The sequence below is a fragment of the Chaetodon trifascialis genome, chromosome 14 (assembly GCF_039877785.1).
Source record: "Chaetodon trifascialis isolate fChaTrf1 chromosome 14, fChaTrf1.hap1, whole genome shotgun sequence".
NCBI classification, from domain to species: domain Eukaryota; kingdom Metazoa; phylum Chordata; class Actinopteri; order Chaetodontiformes; family Chaetodontidae; genus Chaetodon; species Chaetodon trifascialis.
This window is the reverse complement of record NC_092069.1, coordinates 7,939,629-7,963,164: the sequence shown is the minus strand read 5'-3', so window position 1 is coordinate 7,963,164 and position 23,536 is coordinate 7,939,629. Positions and strand designations below refer to the sequence as shown.

Below are 23,536 nucleotides of genomic sequence, written 5' to 3'. Positions count from 1 at the left end.
GTGTCACAAATTGTGAAGTTATTCAAAATCCATATCTTTTCTGTGATCACGACATCGTGATCTGTCAGGCTGTGTTACCTCTGAGGAGGTGGTTGATGCAAAGCTGCGCAGGATCCGTGTGCTCCCTCCGAGCTCAAGCAACCTGGAAACTTTCAAGAACGCTGTGCTGCAGAAACACACCGATGCTGACTTATTTGCCTCCAAGCTCAGCGTGCTTGAAGTGTCAGTCATTAGACTCAGTGAGAATGCTAACTTTGAAGATAAATGATGATGCTAAAACTTTAGAGTGTAAAAGGGAAATTATCTAAATTTAAGGTCATCAAGACATCTGAGACGGTGAGATGATGGACAGCTCTGACATGGCTGCAGTTTCCTCATTTCTCCACTGTTTTTCAATCACAATCCAGAATTTGACATCTTTGGTCAATCCTAATCCACCACCAGTAACAGTCAGATAAACATGTTGCCCTTTGGCTCCTTTAGACGAAGTGACGATGGAGGAAGTGGGCCAGACCACCCAGCTGAGGGCAGGGGAGCTCATCATCATCGTGGTGGTGCTCATCATGTGGGCAGGTGAGGACAAACATGTTTCTTGAACCAGGATCAAACCCCTGCTGTTACCAAAGAGGTGCGTTCATATGTGTTCAGAGGATAAGCACCGTGGGCTGATCATGAATACATTCTGCCTCTCCTTCCAGGTGTGATCGCTCTCTTCTGCCGCCAGTACGACATAATCAAAGACAACGAGCCCAACAACAACAAGGACAAAGCCAAAAACTCATCCGAGTGCAGCACTCCTGAGCATCCGACGGGTGGGCTGTTGCGCAGTAAGGTATAACCCACCCCCCTCCTCCCCCTGGGTGCCTCCCCCTCAGCGGCGCCGGGCAGGTGAATGGTCCTGGCCACTTCTAGACTTCTTCCACTGACACTTCATGCAAAATCATTGTGTCATGTGAATGTCAGCTTCAGGCTTCAGCTAAACACTGCTTCAACATCAAATAGCAAACACACAAGTCATGGCTTCTGATGAGCTGCTTTTCGCTGCGTGCGCAGAGCCCCATACCATTCCATTCCCTGTGTTCAAACCGGTGCAGAAAACAAAAGTCAAAACAAATCTTTCTTCCGTTCAGTCTCTTGCTATGAACATCAATAAAACATCCGAGTGCAGAGGCATCCTCACGCTCATTGAAGAGGCTTATTGTACGATTCCTGTGGGTCCTCCAGCCTTCTCATACCTGTCATCTTCCTCTTTCCTCCCACAGTTTCCCAAGAACAACAACAACAACAATAGGATGCCATCTGTCAACATCATTGAGGTGTGACTGCCAGGACGTCTTCTCTTTATCCAAAAGACTTTGTGTTCTCACAAGCGGGAACCTTTTTAAGCCCATCTGCTTGTCAGGATGAGGCCGGGACTCTGGGACCCTCGGCAGCACTTACTCTTCTTTGGCGCGGGGCCTGGAGCTGAAGCTGCAGGACTCCGGGGATCAGGCACGTCCCAGCCGGTGCTGGTCCGAGAGCAGAGTCAGCAGCGGAGTGACTGTGGCGAGAGTTCAGCGGCTGCACCGTGCTCAATATCTACTGTACCATGAGGCAGCAGAGATTAGGGCCAAATGGCTCCGGCAGTGGAAAGTCTGCAGATAAACAACTCCAGGGACCAAAGCCGAGGAGCAGAGCCAGAGACCTTTTCATTCTCTGTGTCACCTCTTCTTTCAGTGCGTCATGAATGACCACAGGGGGTATTTCCCCTTCCTGGGTGGTACTGAGATGCATCCACTTTGTCAGAATCGTCCCCTGTATTTTAATGTCATCTTCTTTCCACCTTCCTTTCTTCACATCTGTTTTCTACGCTTTTTAAGGTGAGCACTGTAGATTAGATGAAGTGTTTCACTGTAGTTTGACTTCTTTGACTTTTAACAAGGTGCCACCAGTACACTCCTATTTTTCTGGTATCCTTTTTTTTTCCAGATCCCCCCTCCGGCAGAAAGTCTTTGCCATCCTGTGGGAAATGTTTTCATTCTGCCGAACTCGTTTCCCCCCCCTCAGGGAGTCCAGACTCCACCTGGCTAATTTAGGAGCCATTTCTTAGACGTGCTGTGATGACGCCAGAGCAGCTTTAGAGGGATCACTCCGCTCACCACCAGAGCTGAATCACCCAGTCTTGTCGGAATACTCATTCACTCATATTGAAAGGCATCGCTGGTCTGAACACAAAAATACAGTAAAGTCCATAAACAGGCCCGGTTTGGTATCATTTTGCTCACATTCGCTTTTCTCCTCCAACTTCTTTGATGCTTTTATTATTTTATTATTCTTATTTTTATTATATATGAAATGTTACATTCCATATCCAGGATGAGCCCTTTAGTATTTCCTTGTGTCTTTCTCTTTGATGGATTTCAGAGCATTCAGTGGAGAAAAAGGATCTGCCATAATGGAGTGCATTTGTCTGATCAATGAACTTTCAAAAGGGGGCTGGACTCTCTGGATGACACTGAAGAGATCATTTATAGCAGCAATAAGAGCCTTAGGAGAAGCATGGAAGCAAGGACTCAAACTGTGTAGCCTCTTAATCCAAACTCCACCTCCCAGCATGCAATGTTCAGACAGATGAACGAACTGCACTTCGAATATGAGGGAACTAATCCTGAGCCTGATTTGCAGGTGATAATTCTCCTGAACTTTCAGACAAAAGTCTCTCAGCGCTGTTATAAAGACTTTCTGATGATGAGCATGGAAAAAGAAAAAAAGAAAAAAAAAAAAAGAGCCCAGCCTTCAACCAACTCCTTATGGCATCCTGAACAGAAGGGCTTCTATCAAGACTTTTTCACAAATCGAAGTCAACATTTGCGTTAAAACTCCATGCTGAAGAGGATAAAAACAATAAGGGATCAGCATGTGGTACTGTGCACTGCAGAGTGTAAGGGAACTCCTTTTTAAGAAGGCAAACGGTGTATTTGAGGGCTGATTCAAACTCAGTAGCGCTGCCTTAAAAATAATCTTATGATTTATCTAGTAAGACGGAAAGCTCCGTATCTCACGTGTGTGTCGCATCCATTCGCTTTCACATGTAAATGTGTGTGCAACATAAAGGGAAGCACGACAGAGGTGACATGTAGCGCGAGCGGAGGCATTCAATGTGTAAATATATTTTAGATTTCATTCTTGTTTGGTGTTTAAAGAGCCTTTACTGAAATATGACAGTACTAATGTGGGAAATGTATAGACTCCTAATGTAAAAGGGAAAAGGTGATTCTTTTGTTCATACACTGCTTCCATTAATCGTTAAGTGTTTTCATAACACTCTTCTACTATTCTGTATTTCTATTATGCATCATGTCATTGTGCTGTTTTTGTGCAACGAGAAAAGACTTTTTTTGATGAGGAAAATGATGAACTGAAACAGTCATCCAAACATAATGGCTGACAGCCATTCAGCTTGAAATCTGTACTGACATGCGGAGTGATAAACACATCAGCGCCTCGTGTTCTGCATGGACTCATCTCGGTCTGTGATACTCTGGCTCGTCATTTATCGTCAACTCAAACAAACGTGATTGAGAGAAGAGTGAAGTGAAGGCTACGCTTGAGCAGAGTGGGTAGACTGATGACTAATGCAGTGGCAGGCTTCTATCACTCCCTTTCTCCCTCTCCTTCCACTCTTAATGAGAGTGGAAAAGCTCAAGCCTGTGCTCGTCCAATAAGCACTGATTCATGTCAGAGGCTAGAGCGGCTTTAAAGTAAAGTCACAGAGTGGGGAAGGCAGAGGCCCCTCTGACTGATTAACTCAGACGTTTAAGCTGCTGCCAGGACAAACTTAGTGAAGCATCGAAATGGTGATCAGCAGTTCACCGAAAACTTCTGAGGGCAAAGGTTGAATCCATTTTTCCACAGGAACACTGCAGCGTAGCCGACTCTCCAATCAATACGCATCTGTCCTCACAGTAATGGATAATGATGATTGTCTCCCTGGAAGATGTCTTTGAATTAGGGCCTTGTCTTAACTTTGTCAACAATATATTTCTCAACAGGATTCCCTGGAGGCATTCACTTTTCATTTATGTGCCTCTTCTTTGGTTGCTTAAACGAGTAAAACTCTCAACTAGCAACATAAGAGGGTCCACTGAACATAGTTCATTCTAAACCGAGTGTATCAAACTCCATATTATGGTGCAGTCTCATATTTTACCACTGTACATACTGTATTCATGTTACTGATTTAGAAGTCCAGTGTGTAAAATTTAAGGGGCATCTATGGGCAGAAAACGGCAGAAATTGAACATAATATTCATAATTAGGATTTAATGGGTGTAGCGTTTTGTTATCTTAGAATGAGCCCTTTATAGCTACAGAGGGAGCAGGTCCTCTTACACTCTTGGAAAGGGAGTAGGGAGGCAATTTGTCACCACTAAATCTTACACACTGCTCCTTTCAATATAGAGCTATTGCAAACATCTGCTTTACTGTTAAAGGACTAGTTTCACACTTTGGGAAATATGTTTGCTGTCTTGCAGAGTTAGAGGAGAAGATCAAAACCACTCTCACATCTGAACAATAAATACGAAGCGACAGACAACAACTAGTTAGGACAGCTCAGCATAAAGTCTGGAAACAGCAATTTTGTTACCTTTGGACAGAGCTGGACTAGCTCTTCCACTGTATTCAGTCTTTAGCTAAGCTACCACTATGCTAACCAGCTATTGGCTCCAGCCATGTAGTGTATGTGAGAAATAATGATCTCATTTGGCCCTTGGCACAAAGGCAAATAATCTCATTTCCCAAAATATCAAATTACCCATTTAAGGGTCTACATGTAAGTAATGTGTCTGAGCAAGAGATGATAATCCAGCAGGCTCAGTTTGATGATAAATAGCTGTTTGATTTTACATGGAGGATGGCTTGACCATATTCAATAACTACATGTATGTTAGGTGAATCAGCAGAAGACATCTGCGTTTCTGATTGGAGGCCACACAAGTCACACCTGGTGGTGCAGTGCAGTGAGGATTGAAGTCAGTCATACATGGACCTAACCGTTATGACTGCGAAACAGTGATCGTTAGGATTCAAGTTGTTTCTAGCTGTAAGGTCATCCAGCAACAATTGGGGCTTCCTTTTAGAACAGGTTCAACTGTCAACCACAGATGAAAAGTCTCTTTCCTTTATCACATTCAACTAATGGTGACGACTGTACGGACTCAACATTCCACTTTAGCCCTGTGGTGGCAAACCAGTCTTAACAACTGAGGACTACAGTGCGAGAGGCCCAAGGTGTTTTCTCATGCTGCTGTTTGTGTGATAGAATACCTGAAAAACACTCTACACTTCCTCGCAGTAAAGGACTATTTTGCGACGAGACAACAAGGCAGTAGAGACACTGGATTTTTCAAAAATGTGTATTTTGTATGAGACTACAAACAAGCCTGGAAACTGGAAAGCATCATTGTGATATTACAGAATCACATATTACAGAAGTTGACAATTTCATTGTGGGTTCTTGAAATACAGGAATGAGATCCACAAAGAAGCATGGTTTAGAAAAATCGACTGCTTTATTAGTGCTATCATGTTTATATTCATTGTATGAAGTGTACAGCAGTCATTGCTTAATGAGGGCTAGCATGGTTTAACTATTATGCACAAGGTTACACAACTTCAGTTATGAAGTATATGGTGTATGCTTACTTGTGTATGCTAAAATAAAATAAAAATGTCTAATATTTTCCAAAGAAGTCTGTGTTTGATCTTAATTGGGAACAGTAACACTAATTGGTAACATTCAAAACAAAAAATATGTCTACAGCTGTCTGGACAAGTGACAGTGAAGTAGTTTCTCAAAGAAAACAGTTTCCTGCTTCAAAAATAATAATTAAAAAAAGACCTACAATTCAACCTCTTACTGTTGCTGGGGAGGAAAGAAGCTTTGCCTGACAAACCCTCCTGAAACATCCACCCAACAACATGGATTCAGGCAACTACATTTACTGTTGAGTCAGCACCTTGTGTAAGAAAATGTGCCTGAGTATGCAATGCCTTGGAAATCAATGAGTCTTAAATAGCAAAACATCAGATATGTTTGTTTGTCGATGCATCAATACAAGAGCAATCACTGGCTTGACTGCTTGGCTGAGCAGCAGAAAAGAAGTGCTGGGATTTTGTAGCTGACATGCATGTAGTACATACATATACCCACACACACACAGCCGCAGAAGACCTGTGAGGCATGTCAGGTAAACACAAACAGCTTCCTCACTGCTGAGATCCTGCTCGCGTCCAACATTGTTGGAAAGTGTAGAGGTGCTTAGGCTGCACACGTGCCCTGCAGTCTGCACAGCATGTGTCACGAGGCCTTCACTGACACCCACACACCTCTGCCTTCTGGATGGCTGGACAGGGACAGGCTGTACAGACAAGATTACTTTAACAGCCTGCATTATTCAGCGGATGGGACCCATGCTGATACGTTCTATGTATTCCGGCTCCCTGGGCTCACTTCTCTAAGCCTGTACCTGTGCACAGCACTCATATACTGTGAAGTAGACTCAGAAAAAAGCTGACAAAAATGCAGTATTATTCACCAAATATTAACACAGGACAATAACTGCAGTGCAAGTTGAATAGGCTACGTTTTATTGCGAGTGCTTCATCAGAAGCTGTGTCTTGTCCCCACACTGCCTTGCTCTAACTCCAGGGAACAAGTTCTCCAATCGGCGTATGTGGCACCTTTCTTAGTGTTATACGGTTCAAATGAGACCACCGCACAGAGAATCCTCCAAGCAGCTGAGAGTACAGTGTCCACAAGACTGTAGATAATTCGACAGGAGATTACTAATCTACTCATTTCTCCCATTGCAATTTAAGGTATGGCTGAAAAAAGTGTGAATGATGTGGATGAATAAACTATCACTTCCAGCTGACACAAAACTTATTCAGATCACATTAGAAATTCAAAGTGTGAACCGTCGTCACAAGTAGGACACAATCCATTACTTGTTTTCTCCATCTTGATTTAAATGTCCAGGGATGACGGTTTATGTAAATCTCCAGAGGTGCAGGGACATCCAATTTAACAAGAACACTTCACTCCAACAGGCCTGCTAACTGTGTTCAAGTTTAGATGTTTTAATTCAGCTAGCTGCTACAAAAGGGAGTTATCACAGGCCAAGAGCCAAGAAATCTTCACAACAATAAGAAACTTATCAGTACAGACCTAGATTATTTTAATTATGCATGAAGTAAACATGAATCTTGAATATCTTTGCACTAACAACAACAAGAAGTACAACATTTCAAACATCGGAAGTACAAAATGTATTTAAATGCACATTAAAAAAAGCAGTTTCAATACAGTAAAATGGTAAGGCATTTAAAGTGCCTGAAACCCTTAAGTGCTTGTTCTTAGGATAAGTTTCATAACACCAAAACCACTTAAAACATGCATTAATTTTCCAAATACAGGGACATGCAAAGTTGAAAGAAAAACACTCAAACTGTCAAACGAGAAATTCTACTGAAGAAAAACAACCCAGATATTGATACGAGACCCCTTTTGCACCTCAAACATTACATTTTCCAGCATGTTGAATTCAAATGGGGTCAACTACAACTTCCAATTTAGGGATACTGACTCCTTTGAAAAATTTTTGGGACCTTGGCAAAATGCTTGTATGTTGTAGAGTTCTTGGCCTGCCATTCATGGAGGGTCATTGTTGGAATCATGTTTCCAAATCGTCTTTGGTAGTTCCTGAAAGTAAGCCCAAAGCCGCATATTTTATTGTTGGTTGAAACAGGTCTGCCTCAGGACTATTTCAAATCCACTCCTCTTCATCGCTACAAAGTAACCCATTGAGGATGACATACCTGCGGGTGAGGTCAGATGGATGCTGCCACTGCGTGCCACTAGTGCCTGGTGTCTGGTCAGCCACATGGTCCATCAGGTTCCGCAGCTCAGTCATGACATCTTCAGGACACACAAATGTACTTTTTGAAACCCAGATTTAAAAATTAAAATGTATGATATTCACAGACAGTCTAGGTTGTCTGGTGTTTCTGGTAAAGCTCAGGGTCATACCTCGATCTGCTTGTGGATTCTCATTTAGGTGTCTGGAGACCAAACGGAGATACGCCTGTTTTTTCTGCTCCAAATCCACTTCCCTCTCCATGCATATGCTCACTGGCCTGAAAAAGACAGTATCTGTCTACAAGCTAGAGCTGCAACTATTAATCAATTAGTTGATCAGAAGAAAATTAATTGCTAACTATATTGATATTTGAGTCATTTTTCAAGCAAAACTGACAAACTTCTGCTGGTTCTACCTTTTCTGTCATTAAAGCAATTTGAAGATGTCACTTTGAGCTCCGGGAAATTCTGATCGGCATTTTTCAGTTTTCTGATAATTTAAGACCAAACAATTAATCGAGAAAATAACTGCCAGATAAATGATGATAATTGTTTGTTGCAGCCCCAGTGCAAGCCACATTCAGCCATACAAGACATCTCATGCATCAGACAGCAAGTTCAGTGAAAGCTAAATCATACATAAATATGGGCCTGTGGACACTGATGACACAGAGGGGCTGAGAGGTAAAAATATGAGACTAAATGAGAACATAGATACAGTTACCCTCACATCCACTAAGCCATGGTAAAAACTTCCACACTGTGTTTTATATGGTCATACTGCTCCGCCTAGAGGTGATAGAGACCACTACAGTACCTGTGACTGCTGGCACTGCCGACACACTCAGCAGGCTGGGACGCTCTGTTTTCCTTCGGGCTTGGCTTGGTTGGCTTAGCATTCTGCTTTGGCAGAGGGGGCGCTGTTGGCTTACTGCAGGAAGGTTGCTGCCTGGGAACCACTACAACTGACTTCACCTTGAAAAAGCACAGAGGCTGTGTGTGAACATGCAGTATGCACACTACATACTGTACAAAATGAGCTAGATTGCATGCTCGCAGGACCACGCCACGTCACAGCTTACCTGTACTTGCGGAGGTAATGTCGTTTCATAACTGGTGTCCAAAGTGGCTTCCCCTCCACCAAGTGTTGCCTGACACTCAAGGACAGAGTCCATCATACCCCCCTGCACCTCATCGGACACCTGTCTACTCTGCTCACTACTAGCATTCAAAATCACAGTAACATTGTGACACATAGAAGATTGAAATATGGGGAGACCAATGTTCCACACCTCTTCAACATCTCCTTCTAAAGACTCTACGGGAGAGTCTCTGGACTCCAACATTGGGCCACTTACAGTAGGACACAAATCGCTAATTTTGAAGGAAATGTGCTGTCCAGCCAGTGCTGCTCGTTCATGATATCTCGGTTCAGATGAGCGTTCAGGATGACAGTCATCCTCTAGAGCCCCAGCCTCACCTCTCCTGAGCAGGGGGCTAGAGGTAGCTCGGGGCAGTTGAGGGTATCCTGACTGAGAGGGGGCCTTCCCTGTTTTAAGGTCCTTTATATACGACATGGAGAAATAACCCTTATCCTCCTCTACATCTTTAACATTCAGATCCATTTCTTTCTTCAGCTCCTCTCGTTCTTCCTCCACTTGCCCATCTCCTCTTTCCAATTCTCGTCTGTGTGCCACAGTGGGAATTAAAAGTGCTGTATTTTGAACAGTGTTGCCACTTGGACTCTTGCAGCTTTCTACATTATCAGGACTGAGGCACAAGATGTTGCCAACATCATAGTCAAAGGCAGGTGCAACATTGAAGAGGACCTCCTCATACTTCAGACTGTGTGGTACAGTCTCTTTACTGTCCCCTGACTCTCTTGAGAAGACACATTCCACATGTTCCGACTGCAGCTGAGAGCTCATAGTTTGTTTTATTTCACTTGTAACAGCTTGTGTCTTATTGAACAATGCAGGCTTAGAGATGGCATATGGGGACACGGAGTCCTGTCTTGCAGAAGGGCTGGAGTAGTCCATGAAACCAAGGTCTGGGGACAAAGCCTTTGGACTAAACGTCCTTCTCACTGGAGTCTCATAACCATCATCAGGACTTGAATCATCCAGTTTCCTTTTTCTCTCACAATTGTTCATTATCTCAACTTTAAAATTGACGAATGGATAACAAAACTGATGCAGACCGGCCTTCTGGTCACGAGCGATCATCTTTGAATACACAGAAAGAGGTTTCAAGTGTTCACATTTGGATGGCTTGAGTCCATTGAAAACCTTGCTCTTTGTGTGGGTTTTTTCATCCATGTCTGTTAAAAACAAAAACACATCAGATCAGATCAGTTAACTAACTTCAGTAAGATTATCATTTAACAAATGGCAAAATAAAAATATTACACTGATTGAAGCTAAAATTAAGTATTTGAAATAGTTTACAGTTCAACGTTTTTATTTTATTAGTAGTTCATCTACTGAAAAAGAATGGTTGTGCTTGCAATTACTTATTTTAATGCTGTTATCGAGGTTATGCTTCATTATTTTGATATCTTGAAAAAATTTTGCTTTGTTATCTTGTTCACCAGAGGTCAGGTGATCAACTCTAGCATACATAGATTTCATCTAGACATCTGTAGCTACTGATTTAAGATTAAAATGTCAGATCAAGGAGGAGTACTCATTATTGATTCGCTTTCTGAATTATTGTGGCATCACAACTTACATCTTGAATCTTAATCAGATATCTGCAAGGAAATAAAACTTCCATCTCTTCATCGGGTGTGATTCATTTTAGCGTGATAATGAGCCTTTTGTTTTCTTGAGATAGCAAAATCTGTTATTGAAAGAAAACAAGCTTTGTAGTCTTAAGAGGTGAAAAAATTAACTTGTGATCTTGAGATGACTCTAAAATGAAAATTACAAAAGCGGCTTCCTTACATAATCAGTCAGTAAAGATTTTTCTGTTCATTAGAGCCTCCATGAAATTCAACAATTCAATAATTTTCCCCTGAACAACTGAACCCACCAGTCCAAAAAGGTGACTTTTGATCTTACACTAACTTTGTGAAATGGCCACCTCCTCTTACATGGTGTCAGCACTCCTTATGTAAAGCCTAATGTCAGATACGGAAAACACAAACAGTCTCACACCATGTCAGCTACTGACAACAGAGAAAGGGTCTCTTGCTGCTTCCTAAAACAAACAAAATAAAAATAAATGCATTTTATTAAAATAAAAATAATGATAATAAAAACACTCAGAAGGAAACATGATCACTTTGTGTTCTAATGTCATCATCTTATTTTGGCCTTTTTACTGTCCTATTTCAATGCATGTTCAGGCCTCACTAATATGAAGTACGTGACATATTTGCTATACTAGTTGGTTTATCTTCACAAACTCAGATTTCCTAATCTTCCTTACTCAAAGCCACAAAAGGGTTCTATTAGATTTTTTAAAAATAATAATAATGATAATAATTAAAACAAAAACAAACACTTGAAATGGCGGCAGCCTCAAAAATATGTATACTGTCTTACGTTTCAAACTATTGGTCATTATCAGCATAACTCTGCATTATGTAATACAAGTAACGTTTGCATTACATGTAATGTGTACTGGTCCCTGAAATTTAGGAAAACCGTAATTTTTTTTTAGAACAAAGCTAAAAGTTTCAGAAATTAAATCGGACAACTTATTGCTAGCTAAATTAATTCCCTCCATGTAGCATTAAGTTGGAGGTTCGTTGCTAACGTTAGCCAAAACGTTGGATTCGCTTCCTTATGTGAAAACTTAACTTGCAGTTAGCGTTCGTGAAGTTGGCAATTTGCAAACGTCACTTTGTAGTTACAACACCTAACTAGCTCGAAAACAATGAAAGTGTCCAACATTTGGCTAAGCAACGGTAAATACTCCGCGGAAATCAACGCTAACGTTAGCTAGCAGCAATACTCACTTCGGACTTTAGCTAATGTTAGCTAGCTAACTTCGTTACGGTCACAAATGACTTTCAAACGTTAGGTGGCTAGTTACCTTGTGAAGTGAATGCCAGCTCACTGAGCGTAGAATTAATGCTCTACCAAAATGTAACAGCATTAAAACAAACTTACCTGCTTTCATGAATCGGTAAACTTACAAAACAAAACACACCTGCCGCTCATCATCTGACGTACGCTGCAGTCTGTCAGCCACGCACGTGCTTTGTACAAGAACGTTCACGCGGACGGTGAACGTCAAGGGAGGGGGCAGTGCTCAAGTTCAAACTTTTGTCTTGTTCGTGCTGCATTGTTGTTGTTGATACAAAAATACAATCTGAACAAACTTCACTGCCAATATAGTCCATCAATTTCTTCCATTAGTTGCATTCTGACTAATGATCCAAAACGCATAAATAATGTGAGCTACAACTGCAGGGGTTAGGATTTCACAATTAAAAAGCACTGCTTTCAATGAAATGTATGTAACTTTATGAATTTAATCAAATCCCTGCAAAAACAAAACGACAAAGATGATACTGAGAACCATCCTCAGAAAAACGAATCCAGCAAATTCAATGCAACAGAATTAAACATATAAAAGTATCCACCCCCTTTGCTTTCACATTTCGTATTACAGCTATGAATTACAGAGGGTTAATGAGGCTTATTTACATGATCAAAGAGTAGGCTGTTGAAGTGAAAACAAATCTTTACATATTGAGCTAAAGATACAAATTTATTTCATAGATAATTGACTGCTTAAATAGTCATCCCCTTTACTCCCACTTCAATCATCACAGGTGTAGCTGAAGTTGCATATTAACAGTAAGTGGAATGGAGATGGTCTCGTCTCTGTGTAATCACTGCATACAGGTCAGACCGAATAATGACTGGAATGCCTGATTACATTAAATTCCCTTAGATGAAATGTTGCGGTTAAAGACAGAAGTGTTGGAGAAAAGAAATCCCTCTAATCCAGCAGCATTTTGCAAGCAAATGAAATATGTGACAGAATCTTTAATGTTCAAAACTCAACATTTCATGTCTCTTTGTCACTTCTGTTTTTCCAGTTTTTCTCCATATTTCTCTGTTTTCCCATCTTGGCAGAGGCTTCACATTAGATCCCAAAATTTCCTTTTTATCTGGGGACAGTCACTCTTCAATATCCAGGACCCGAGGATTAGGGCAGCCTGAAGGAAAAGAGATGTTTTATCATGCACAACTTGTCCAACATCCATGTAAACTTAAGACACAAGCCTAAACTATGAATGCAATCAATTTCAAGAACAATAGTCAAATGTGGCAGAAATGGATGTGTTATTCGCCACAATTAAAACATGAAAACACAGATGTTATATATTAGTCCTAGGTGTAAACACATAGTTTTGGCTCAGTGACATGCCACTGATGAGTATGAGGATGTGGACACAGTGGAGGATTGCATCAGGTTCTGTTGCAGAGAAACTGGCACAGGGATCAATGAACTGCTGAATGACAGTGAGGGCCTTTCTATCTCTTTGTGACCAGTCAATCAAAGGCTTTGAGGTGTGTTAACAATTAAAAGTCTTAAACTAAAAAACATGTATTTTAATCCACTTGAAAGCTGATTAAAACTCCAGAGAACAGAAAACATGAGCTCACCATATTAGCCTTTTCCTCACAATGATCAACGTGCCCTTCAGAGGTCCATCACACCCACTGCCAGCAGATGGCAGTGCAGTCTTTCACATTGCAACAAAAAACCTGTCCCACAGTCAACATGTCAGTTCATCTATTGCTGCCCTGCTTTCAGAGTTAAAGCTCACAAACATTACAAACATACTCCCACTGACCCATCCATGTAGATAGTTCTGATATTATTTTGCTGATGTCTTCAGGTATCTGCTGTCACCTTATCACAGCATGAAGAGCTCAAAAGCAGCAGCTGTTCTTTACTCAGGAAAATCGAGACATGTCACTGTAGACTTTTCACAAAAAAGACTGAGAAAACTTTAAGCTGGGAAAAGTGTTTTTAAGCTAATCAGCTCTAATAGAAACAGTGAAAACTGTTTGGAGAGAGGATTGTGGATTACCCTGACTAACCAGGGGACGGCCACATTTGATCTAACACGACACGCAGTAGTTTGAACATAAAGAAGCAGACGTGAAGTGCCTCATTTGTTGAGATGAAGCATTTCTGGCTCAAGACAGTTCATAAAATCTAAAAGATATTCTCATGTATAGCAAGTAGTTAATAAATCAACACATTAATGATGTGAATACAGCAGTCGAGTAATAAGATGTCATTTTATTGATCCAGAATATTCATGTGTTACAGGAGCACAAGAAACAGACCACAGGGGTTAGTACAGATAAAAGACAATTACACAGCTTAATACAGAACAAAACTGTTATTTATGTCAATGTAATTATGTGCTAAAGCAGTTTTTGGACTAACTAACAACTAACCTTATGCATACACTGCAGTGACTTAATAAGCATGTTAATGTCAAAATGTGGAAATCTATAGAGACCCTATAAGGATATGAAATGTAATATGAAAGATATGAACAGATTTTTCTTAGACTTTTTTTTTCAACCTCATACATCCTCTTTTATATAAACTGACGTGTCTGCGTGAGAGATCATCTATCATGAAGTCAAACTACATCACAGGTGCAGTTACGGCCATGCAATGACCTCACAGCCAGCATATTCAGTAACTTTTAGGTACCCTATGTGGTGGAAATTCTTGCGAGCTGAAGGAAGGAGCTCACCAGGAGACATATGTCTTATGCAGAAGTATTTATTGCAGGCTTAATGCATTAAGGAGTTGATGAGCGACACAATGTCCACAAGTGAACCAAGGTAGTGCCACAGCAAATTCTGAAGATGTCCTTTCTAATGGGGTGTATTAATACCTTCAATGTCACATGTTTTCCTTTCGACTCCTTGAACTATTCCTATAAGTGATGTTCTATACTTACCTTCTACATTTGTGGTACTTTATTGGATAGTCAGAACCAAGCAATAGCACATACTGTACTTACGTATGCCCTGACCTCCAACCCTCTAACTGAGGACACTTTGACCTAATCCCTTGTTAAAATGTGAACCCGAGCAATCCTCCTAGAATTGGTCGTGTCTATGTCTCTACAGCTTATCTATAAGACCTTGGCTACCTCCGTAGTAAGAAAAGGGGGCGAGACTTCCTGTCTGCTCTCTGCTGGAACTGCCTCTAAATATTATGTTAATGTGTCACCCACTCATGAGACTTACAGTAAACCACACATGCCCACAGATTTTTACAAAAACATGTCCCAAACTCACATGACTCCTGTGTTGTGAACACGTCATTTCCTGAAAACCCTTTTAGTTTTAGTTGATCATAATCTATCACTGTTGTCATGGTAACTACTGTACTAAACATGGGCGGCTCCCAGAACTGCAAGTAAATTCCGCCATCTTAACCTGTAGCTGAGTCATTGCCAACTGACACCTCGACAACAAGACTGCCTGCAGGGATTTGGCAGCAGTCACCTTGTTTGATTTCATCTATAAAGTCAGTGACAGGTTCAAGAGCCTTACATTTGTTCACACATAAGAATGATAACCACTATACAACTTCTCCCATGGGGTTATTTAACTATTTGAAATGTGTGAAAAGGATGTGACCTTTATTATGTTATGGCACAGTGTGAGATTAGGGACAGGATAGATACACACGGTCTGCAGTGATATTTCAAGGTAGATGAGGGTGGTGAAGGTTTGTTTCCAAAATACAGTGACTGAACAGTGACATTGTGATTTACAAGGGAAAGTTCTCACTGATGTTACTCCCTGGTGAGGCTGCTTATCATCAATCAATCAATCAATCAATCAATCAATCAATCAATCAATCAATCAATCAATCAATCAATCAATCAATCAATCAATCAATCAATCAATCAATCAATCAATCACATCTGAGATCACATTCTTTTCTGTGAGTCACAGGCAGTTGACAGCTTACAGCCATCATCAGTGTGCTTTGTGATGACTTCCTGTTTGTCATTGGCTGAAGCGATCACCCCATGCAAAATGTGCACGCCTCATCTGCCAACTTTTCACATTTAGGGAGTAAAGCATAAACCCCATAGGGACATTAAAGGTATCTTATATTGATCCAGAAAAGCTCTCCACCACTTTTCAGTAGGGTGTTCACAACTTTTAGAGTTTTCTTAACAAGCTTTTGTTTGATGAGAAAAGTAACTCACATTTTTACAGCTGAGAGCACTGACACAGAAAATGTGACTTGATTTGCTGAATAATTCTAAAATATAAATTTCTCAAGGCAGAGTTAATAAAGCACTCATGGTGTGTAGTTTAAGACTAAAACACATACAATGCCCTCACATATTCCAACATCATGATATGATGCAATCCAATGTAAGTCTGTCATATGCAGTCATATCTACAGCTGCAGACAACTGTGGTGGGTTTGGCCAGGAACAATTAACAGTGAATGAAGCTTACAATCTCAACTGCACACCTGGCAATCAAATAACAGAATCCACTTTGCATTAAATTCACCTTAGGACACCACCCTTTGAAAGTGAAAACTGATTGCCAATGAATGAACTAGTCTCAATCTGAAGGCCGCTAACTAGTTCTGGACTTGTGCACACAGTGACAGTCATGATTCACACACACAAACTCACAGGTTCTTTATAAATGAAAGGTTTATTAATGCTAATTACATGTAGACAAACATGTTTGGCGCATAGCAAGTTTCAAGGATGACTGAGACCGCACAGGAAAGTGTCCGATGCCCAAACCTCTCCCAGGAGGAGACTGACGTCACTCATGTCTCATGCCATCAGTTTGTATTACTTTGCACACCCGTTTGTATATACTGTTTATTTTTTCTCAGTGTATATATATTGTTTTATATTCTGTTCTATATTTTGTGTTAGATTTTTTTTTTTACATCTCTCTCTGCCGGCGCAGACTGAAATGGACGAAAATCCAAATGCACCGGCTCATTGTGCCGACACCACCCCCTACTGCGCTGCAACGCCCATCCTGGCGCACCTATGTACGCCTCGGTTTACTGCGTCGGGTGCACATCCTGCGCCGCGCCAGCAGCGGAGTCGAAAATAGAGCCCCATGTGTTCAACAGCATCCACGTTACACGTTCACAGGACCAGCTGCTTGTGGCCCAATGTCCTGTGTCTTCCCTGCAGTGTAAATGCATCTCATTTGGCGACAGCTGCGTATCCTACCAATAAAAACAGAGCAGTCTTGAAAATGTGCCAGATGAGGGGAACACGTGTAATTTTCTGCATCGACGTAATTAGAACATACCTGGGAATTTTATTTTTGAATTTGCAGAGCAGGACACCAAAGAGCACCACCAGCAGCACAGGCACAATAATAGCAGCGATGTGGTTGTGGGAAATCTCTGTCAGCAAAAAGAAACTAACAGTTAATCTACCAACATACAACATTTTATTACTCATCTATACAACAGGGAGACATATTGCCCTTTTACACTCATCTAAAAAAAACATAAGCATTAAACAATCAGTGGGAGGCAAATGAGCTTAGTTAATTTAGCAAACGTAGCTACTGTAGAAATAAATGGTGTCATACTGTTTGATCTCTACACCGTCCTTGTGTTCTCTCTGCTGTCATTCTTTGCTTTTGGAAAAAGACAATTTTGTTTCTTAAATGACAACTAATTTCAGTCTACTATGGTGGTGTTCCACTGAGTTGGGGAACTTTTTTTCCCCAACTCAAACAGGAAGTACTAACAAATGATGCGATGTCACATTGTCTCACACTTTGACTGCAGACACTGAACAGACTCACTGAGGCCTTTCTGTCCAGCTTAAATCATTTATGCCTGATTCTTATCTATTTACAGAACTGTTCAGATCTTTTCTCGGATGTAACCCACATATGATGCAGCACTTCATATAATTTAGAACAGGCATGTCAAACTCATTCCGCAAAGGGCCGAGTGGCTGAAGGTTTTCTTTCCAACCAAGCAGCAGCACACCAGACTTGACTCATTTCATTAGCTGAGCTCAGTCTTCAGACAGCTGATTGGTCAGACTGCATCCTTTTGATTGGTTGGAGGAAAAACCTGCAGCCACACAGACCTTTGTGGAATGAGTTTCACATGCCTGATTTAGAACATTCAGTTGATCCCTACCTTTGTCTTTGTGAAACCAAGCATTTTCAGTGCAGTTGACTGTAAAACGAAAACACTCTTACGTTAGAACACTGAGTTATTAAACACACATTTCAAAATAAATGAAGGAAAACACTTAAAATTACCATCAACGATACAGGTTGACAGGACAATCCAATACATGGTAAATGGCAGAACAGAATGTTTACAATGACAGTGGAAATCAGTATAATTGAAAACACCCCTCAGAGCCAAAGTTAGTCTGAGAGGAAAAGTAACTCACTTGAGCAGAGAGCAGTGTAAAGTTCCCCCTACAGAGAGGGGACAACGGGATAAAACAGTGACATTATTATTGTTTGGAGGTCAGCAGAAACATGACACTTAATTTATCTTTGGCTCTAAGTTTAGTACCTCTGATGTCAAAGTTATCATAGCTTATCCATAGCGCCATTATCTTATTCTCAGGGGGACTTAAAACCAAATTTTTAAATCAGCTATGCACACAGTACATTTGGAGTGAAATGCTTTACCTCATTATCTTACATTATTCAGAGAATCTACTTCATGGTTAATATTTTTCACATGCTGAACATGTAATACCTCTGAGACACAGATTCGCCTATGGATGATCGCTTCGATGCATTCTGAGGTGACAAGAGTGTTGATGCCATTGCTTATCACCAGTTTGGGGGTTTCCTCCTCCTTATGTGCAAGCATGTGCATCTGAAGTCAACACAGAAAGGAGAAGTGAAATAAACCAAAATGTCTGTCAGGCGACATGGAAAACATAGAAAAGGTATTAGAAAACACTGAGCTCAACTGTTCTGGCTTGTCTAACTTACACTTGCATTGGCCCAGGAGTAGTCGCAGTCAGACGCCTTCACACCTGAGACATGAGCCGCGCCTGAGATGTTGTATGTTGTTTGCTTACCATCCTGAGTGACAGTGCAATTAATGAACTGTGCACTGCAAAGTTGGAGAAAGCCGCCTGGAGACAAAAAGACAAACACATCACCAGAAGCAAGATTGGTCAAGAACTGCTCTGAGCACTGCTAGATAGACCGTGATAGCGCCTCTTTTTGGGTGCAAATGTGCCAGTGCAAAGTGAAAAAAAACAAAACAACAACAACTACCAAAACAGCTAAATAAAACGTCTGAAAGACAGAGGTCAGAAATTCATTCCTTGGAGACTCAAAAAGGTAATTGTTTACGTCAGAATATGACACCTCTGGCCAAATTTGGTGGGGTTGTTCATCCACTTTGATGGAGGTAGACTGAAAGTACACTGAAAGTACATTTGTTGTGAAATGTAAACACAAAACCATAAAAATGATCATTTTAAAAATCTAGGAACACAGTACACAAAGTACACACACACATGTATGCGCTCACACACCCTTTCATTTTAAATGAGCGACCATTTCTGACCGGAAAGACCAAGAGTGTACAAAAGTTCAACAAAACATGAAAATAATAATAAATTCAAAATGTATTTTGTGTGTTCAGGTGTCACGTGTGAACGAAGTGAAGGAACCTTATGACGAACATATGAAATTAATTGCTTTATTTTAGAGAGAGAAACTGTAAATCGGTCAGATTTGACCGCGAAGACAACAGGAGCGTTGATGGAGAGGCTGAGAGCGGAGGGATGTGTGTGTATGTATGTGAACAACACACACATGCACCTAGCTGACACTGTTATAGGCGTCTGCAGCACGCTTTCTTTGTCAGTGCTATAAACAAACAAAAAAGCTGTTTCGGTGCAGTGTCAGTCCTGCAATGGTGCCATGATTCAGGCTGGTGTGGTACACTTGTTCAAGGAAGGTTTAAATATGCTAGAAATGTGCGACATAGAGGAAATACTTGAAACGCTACACATAATGACTTCCACGAACTTTTTTTTAACCATATCGCTACAAGACAAGAAGCTATAGTGAGTAACAAAAAACAAACAAAACAAAACAAAACAAAACAAAACAAAACAAAACAAAACAAAACCGCAAGTGAAAGGCTTTGAGCGAAACATTGATACTCATTAAACATTAATACTCACATGCAAATATGAAGCAGCACAGCACACACATCCTTTCTGTAAGTCTCTCGCAGGTCTCAGGTGGAGCCGTCAAGGTATCCTGCAGGAAACGCATGAGAACGCGTGATAGTATCTCCTTTTGTTTTAGCAGTGTTTCAGCAGTTGGAAACAAGTGACTCATCAGCAGCTGAGCAGTCGGTCTTTCTCAGGTGAGGTGAACATTCAGGCTGGCACCCATCTCCTGCTACCACACCTATCCCGAGAGAGCTCATAGCTTTATATGTCGGCACACACACACTTGTGTCGAAAGTGTGCCGATCCCCCCCCCCCCCTTCCCCCAACCCCGCGGGGTGTGTGTGTGTGTGTGTGTGTGTGTGTGTGTGTGTGTGTGTGTGTGTGTGTGCACATCCGCCGCAAGTGTGTCGGAAACTCCGTGGTCCCGGCCACACTCGGATGGAGGTAACTGTTGTGGCATAAATGAATAGCCCATTTGTTCTCTACACATCCTGTATTTGTATGTGAAAGTTACATAAAGGAACAAATATAATCTTTGGATCACATCAAATGAATGTTGTTTTAAGGTGGGGGTGGGAATTTTATGTCTGTCCTGGGGCCCGTTTCACAAAGGGGGTTCAACAAACTCCGAGTCTAATCCTGAACCTCGAGTTGATCTAGCCTGAGATAGGAAACTCAGAGTTTCCGGTTTCAGAACAGGTGATTTGGGTTAGTTCAATCAACTCAGAGTAAGTTAACTCAGAGTTAAGCCCGTGCAGCACGACTATAAAAAGCCAACATCAATGGAGCCCTGATTCGACGAGTCACCATGGCAACGGGGAAGAGGAGGGCTGCGTTTTTTTTACCGCACTAGAGCTAGAAATCTTAATGCGCTCATACGGCGAGTTTGAACACGTTTTTAGAAAAAAGTGCAACACCGCTGCAGCCGCAAAAGAGAGAGAGACGGCGTGGGAGAACATTGCTGCTCGGGTCAATGCGTAAGTTTAAATGCAGTCCTTTGCAATCGCAATAATATTACAGGGGAAAACTGCTTGAATGGTAGCTCATTAATTTATTTCAAGCGCACTTCGCAGCAGTTTAAGATGAAATATAAAAACTAATTTAATAGGGGTACCTCATTTTGATCATGTTTTACATTGTAAAGTAAATATTAAGTGGCTGTTGTTTTATCCCCAACATAATGCTGTTTTCACACACATAAATGTCTTCTCATCTATATTATATTCTGTTAAATAATTAAGCCTATTTAAACTAACACAGACTTCTACTCAGCCAACAGAAAGAAGGCAGATGCCCGCAAAACAGGTGGTGGCCCAGCACCGCCACCTCTAACGGAGGCAGAGGAGCTGGCCCTAAGCCACAATTTAGGAAGGCCAGTGGCTGAGGGAATTGCTGGAGGGAGCTCATCTTCAGAGCTTACCCCCAAGACACAAGTGCCTTTATAAAATGTAATATGCCTAGGCCAATATATCTCTTTTAAGCCTATTCATAAAAATATTTATTTCCTTTTCGTGTCTTTTTTTTTTTTTTTGTCTCAACAGATTCTGATGGTGCTATCTGCCTGGTGGAGTCATCTAATGCCACAACAGACCTTGTGACTGTAAGTAGGCAATACTCCAAAGATTTTGTCAAATGGTCGTTTAAGTATACTGAAACATATCACTCATCTAGGATGAAGAACATGAGGAAACCGTGTCTACTGCCTTTACAGAGGGGGATCCAGAAAGGTCTATAGAGGTGACATCTTGATATGTTACTGATAGTTCTCTATATTCTGGTGGAATATAGAGTGTGACATTTAGCCTACACTGAAGTATTAACACATTCTCATCCTTTTTCACAGGGCATGGCTGGGCAGCAGCAGGAGAGTCCCTCAACTTCCACTGCACAGATTGACACAGTGAGATGGATGTTCAGTAAACACCAGAGGTTCATTCTGTGGAATTCATGTGCAACTGTATAATTTAATGTCCTCCTTATGTATTCCCAGTTACCAGTAAAAGAGATTTCTAAAATTCACCTGCTGAAAAAAATCCAAAAAACCAACAAAGAAATGCAATACTTGGACCGCCAGATTAGGAAGGCAGATTTAGAAATTGAAATACTGGAACACAAATTAGAGGTGGGTGCATGGTCACAGGTGAATTATGTTAATTATGTTAACTATTGGAACATTAACTAATCTAGCTCTTTTATTTGTAGGAAATAAAGAAGACCAAATGAAGTGTGTATTGTGTCTTTATTTGACTGCTGTGGTGATGGTGATGGTGATGGTGATGGTGATGATGGTGACTCAATCTCTGAAGTGACTATGGCATATGGTGTCTCTGACTGCTCTGCCGTCCTGCATAGCTGGCAGGTGGATGGGGTCATCATCAGGGTCTTCAATTTGTAGGGCAGGGTGTCGCTCTCCTCTAATAGTGGCAATATTATGAAGAACAACACATGCCACAATGATATCACAGGCCCTCTCAGGGGTCACCCTGAGGTGACGTAGGCACTGGAAACGGGCTTTCAGCAGGCCTATGGTTATCTCCACCCGGGCTCTTGTCCTGCAGTAAGCCCGGTTGAAGCTCTGTTGGGGGCCTGGTTCAGGGTCAGGGTAAGGGGTCAGCAGCCTGGGTTGGCATGGGTCACCTCTGTCACCCAGCAGAAGGCCATCAAACTCTCCTGTAATGTGTAAGGGGACACATCAGAGTATATTTAAGGAGGGAGACAGGTGAATTATATTGTGCAAATCTTTAGGCTGCTTACCACGTTGCAGTCTGTTGCTCAGGTTAGACTCGCGATAAATCCTTGAGTCATGAACAGACCCAGGCCACTTGGCCTCCACATTGGAAATTAAGTATGCAGCATCACATACGATCTTGACAGTGCAGAGAATGACAGATGTTGAATTATGATGCAGTCTTTAACATTTTGCAACAGTAGTCAATCTACATGTACCTGCACATTTATGCTGTGAATGGACTTCCTATTCACATAATCTGCTTCATTATGCGAGGGAGCCGTGATGGGGATGTGTGTGCCATCTATGCAGCCAAACACACAGGGAAATCCTAAAAGAAATTAAAATTACTAATCCCAGTCTGAGGTTGCAGCACAATGTCATTAATGGAATATAATTTAAAATTCATTTGGATCTCTATATAATTCATCTGCAATCCTGTGGAACTCCTCCTTGATGACTCTGACAGGTTTATATCCAGGGAAAACCACAAAGATGGGTAATAGCCGTTTAAGCGCGAGGCACACTTTTCTGACCGCCCTGCATACAGTTGCCTTACTTAAGTGCTCTGCATCTCCGATATTATACAAAAAAACTCCCATTTGCAAAGAAACGCAGCGCAACACACAATATCTGCTGGGATGTGAGAGCATGACTACGGCTGGTAATGTTGCAAATGTAAGGACGGATTAGGTTGTGGATGTAGATGATGGACTGT

At 41.4% G+C, this 23,536-nt stretch overlaps 1 protein-coding gene across 4 annotated transcripts in view; it reads left to right on the top strand.

Annotated features, from left to right (window-relative positions):
• LOC139342496 (fibronectin type III domain-containing protein 5b-like) overlaps positions 1 to 2,737 on the top strand; it is a 32,195-nt gene extending 29,458 nt beyond the window's left edge. For 2 of the 4 annotated variants that reach the window (XR_011603046.1, XR_011603045.1), the window contains exons 4-7: positions 484 to 573; positions 699 to 888; positions 1,263 to 1,859; positions 1,969 to 2,737. Coding sequence is in view for 1 of the 4 variants with exons in the window: in XM_070979622.1 (XP_070835723.1) it covers positions 484 to 573; positions 699 to 832; positions 1,263 to 1,322 (284 nt within the window). In the remaining 3 variants the exon portion in view is untranslated. Of the gene's footprint in view, positions 1 to 483; positions 574 to 698; positions 889 to 1,262 lie in introns of all 4 variants that reach the window. The other 2 variants (XR_011603044.1, XM_070979622.1) reach the window with 2 other exon arrangements.
• The last annotated feature ends 20,799 nt before the right edge of the window (positions 2,738 to 23,536 follow it).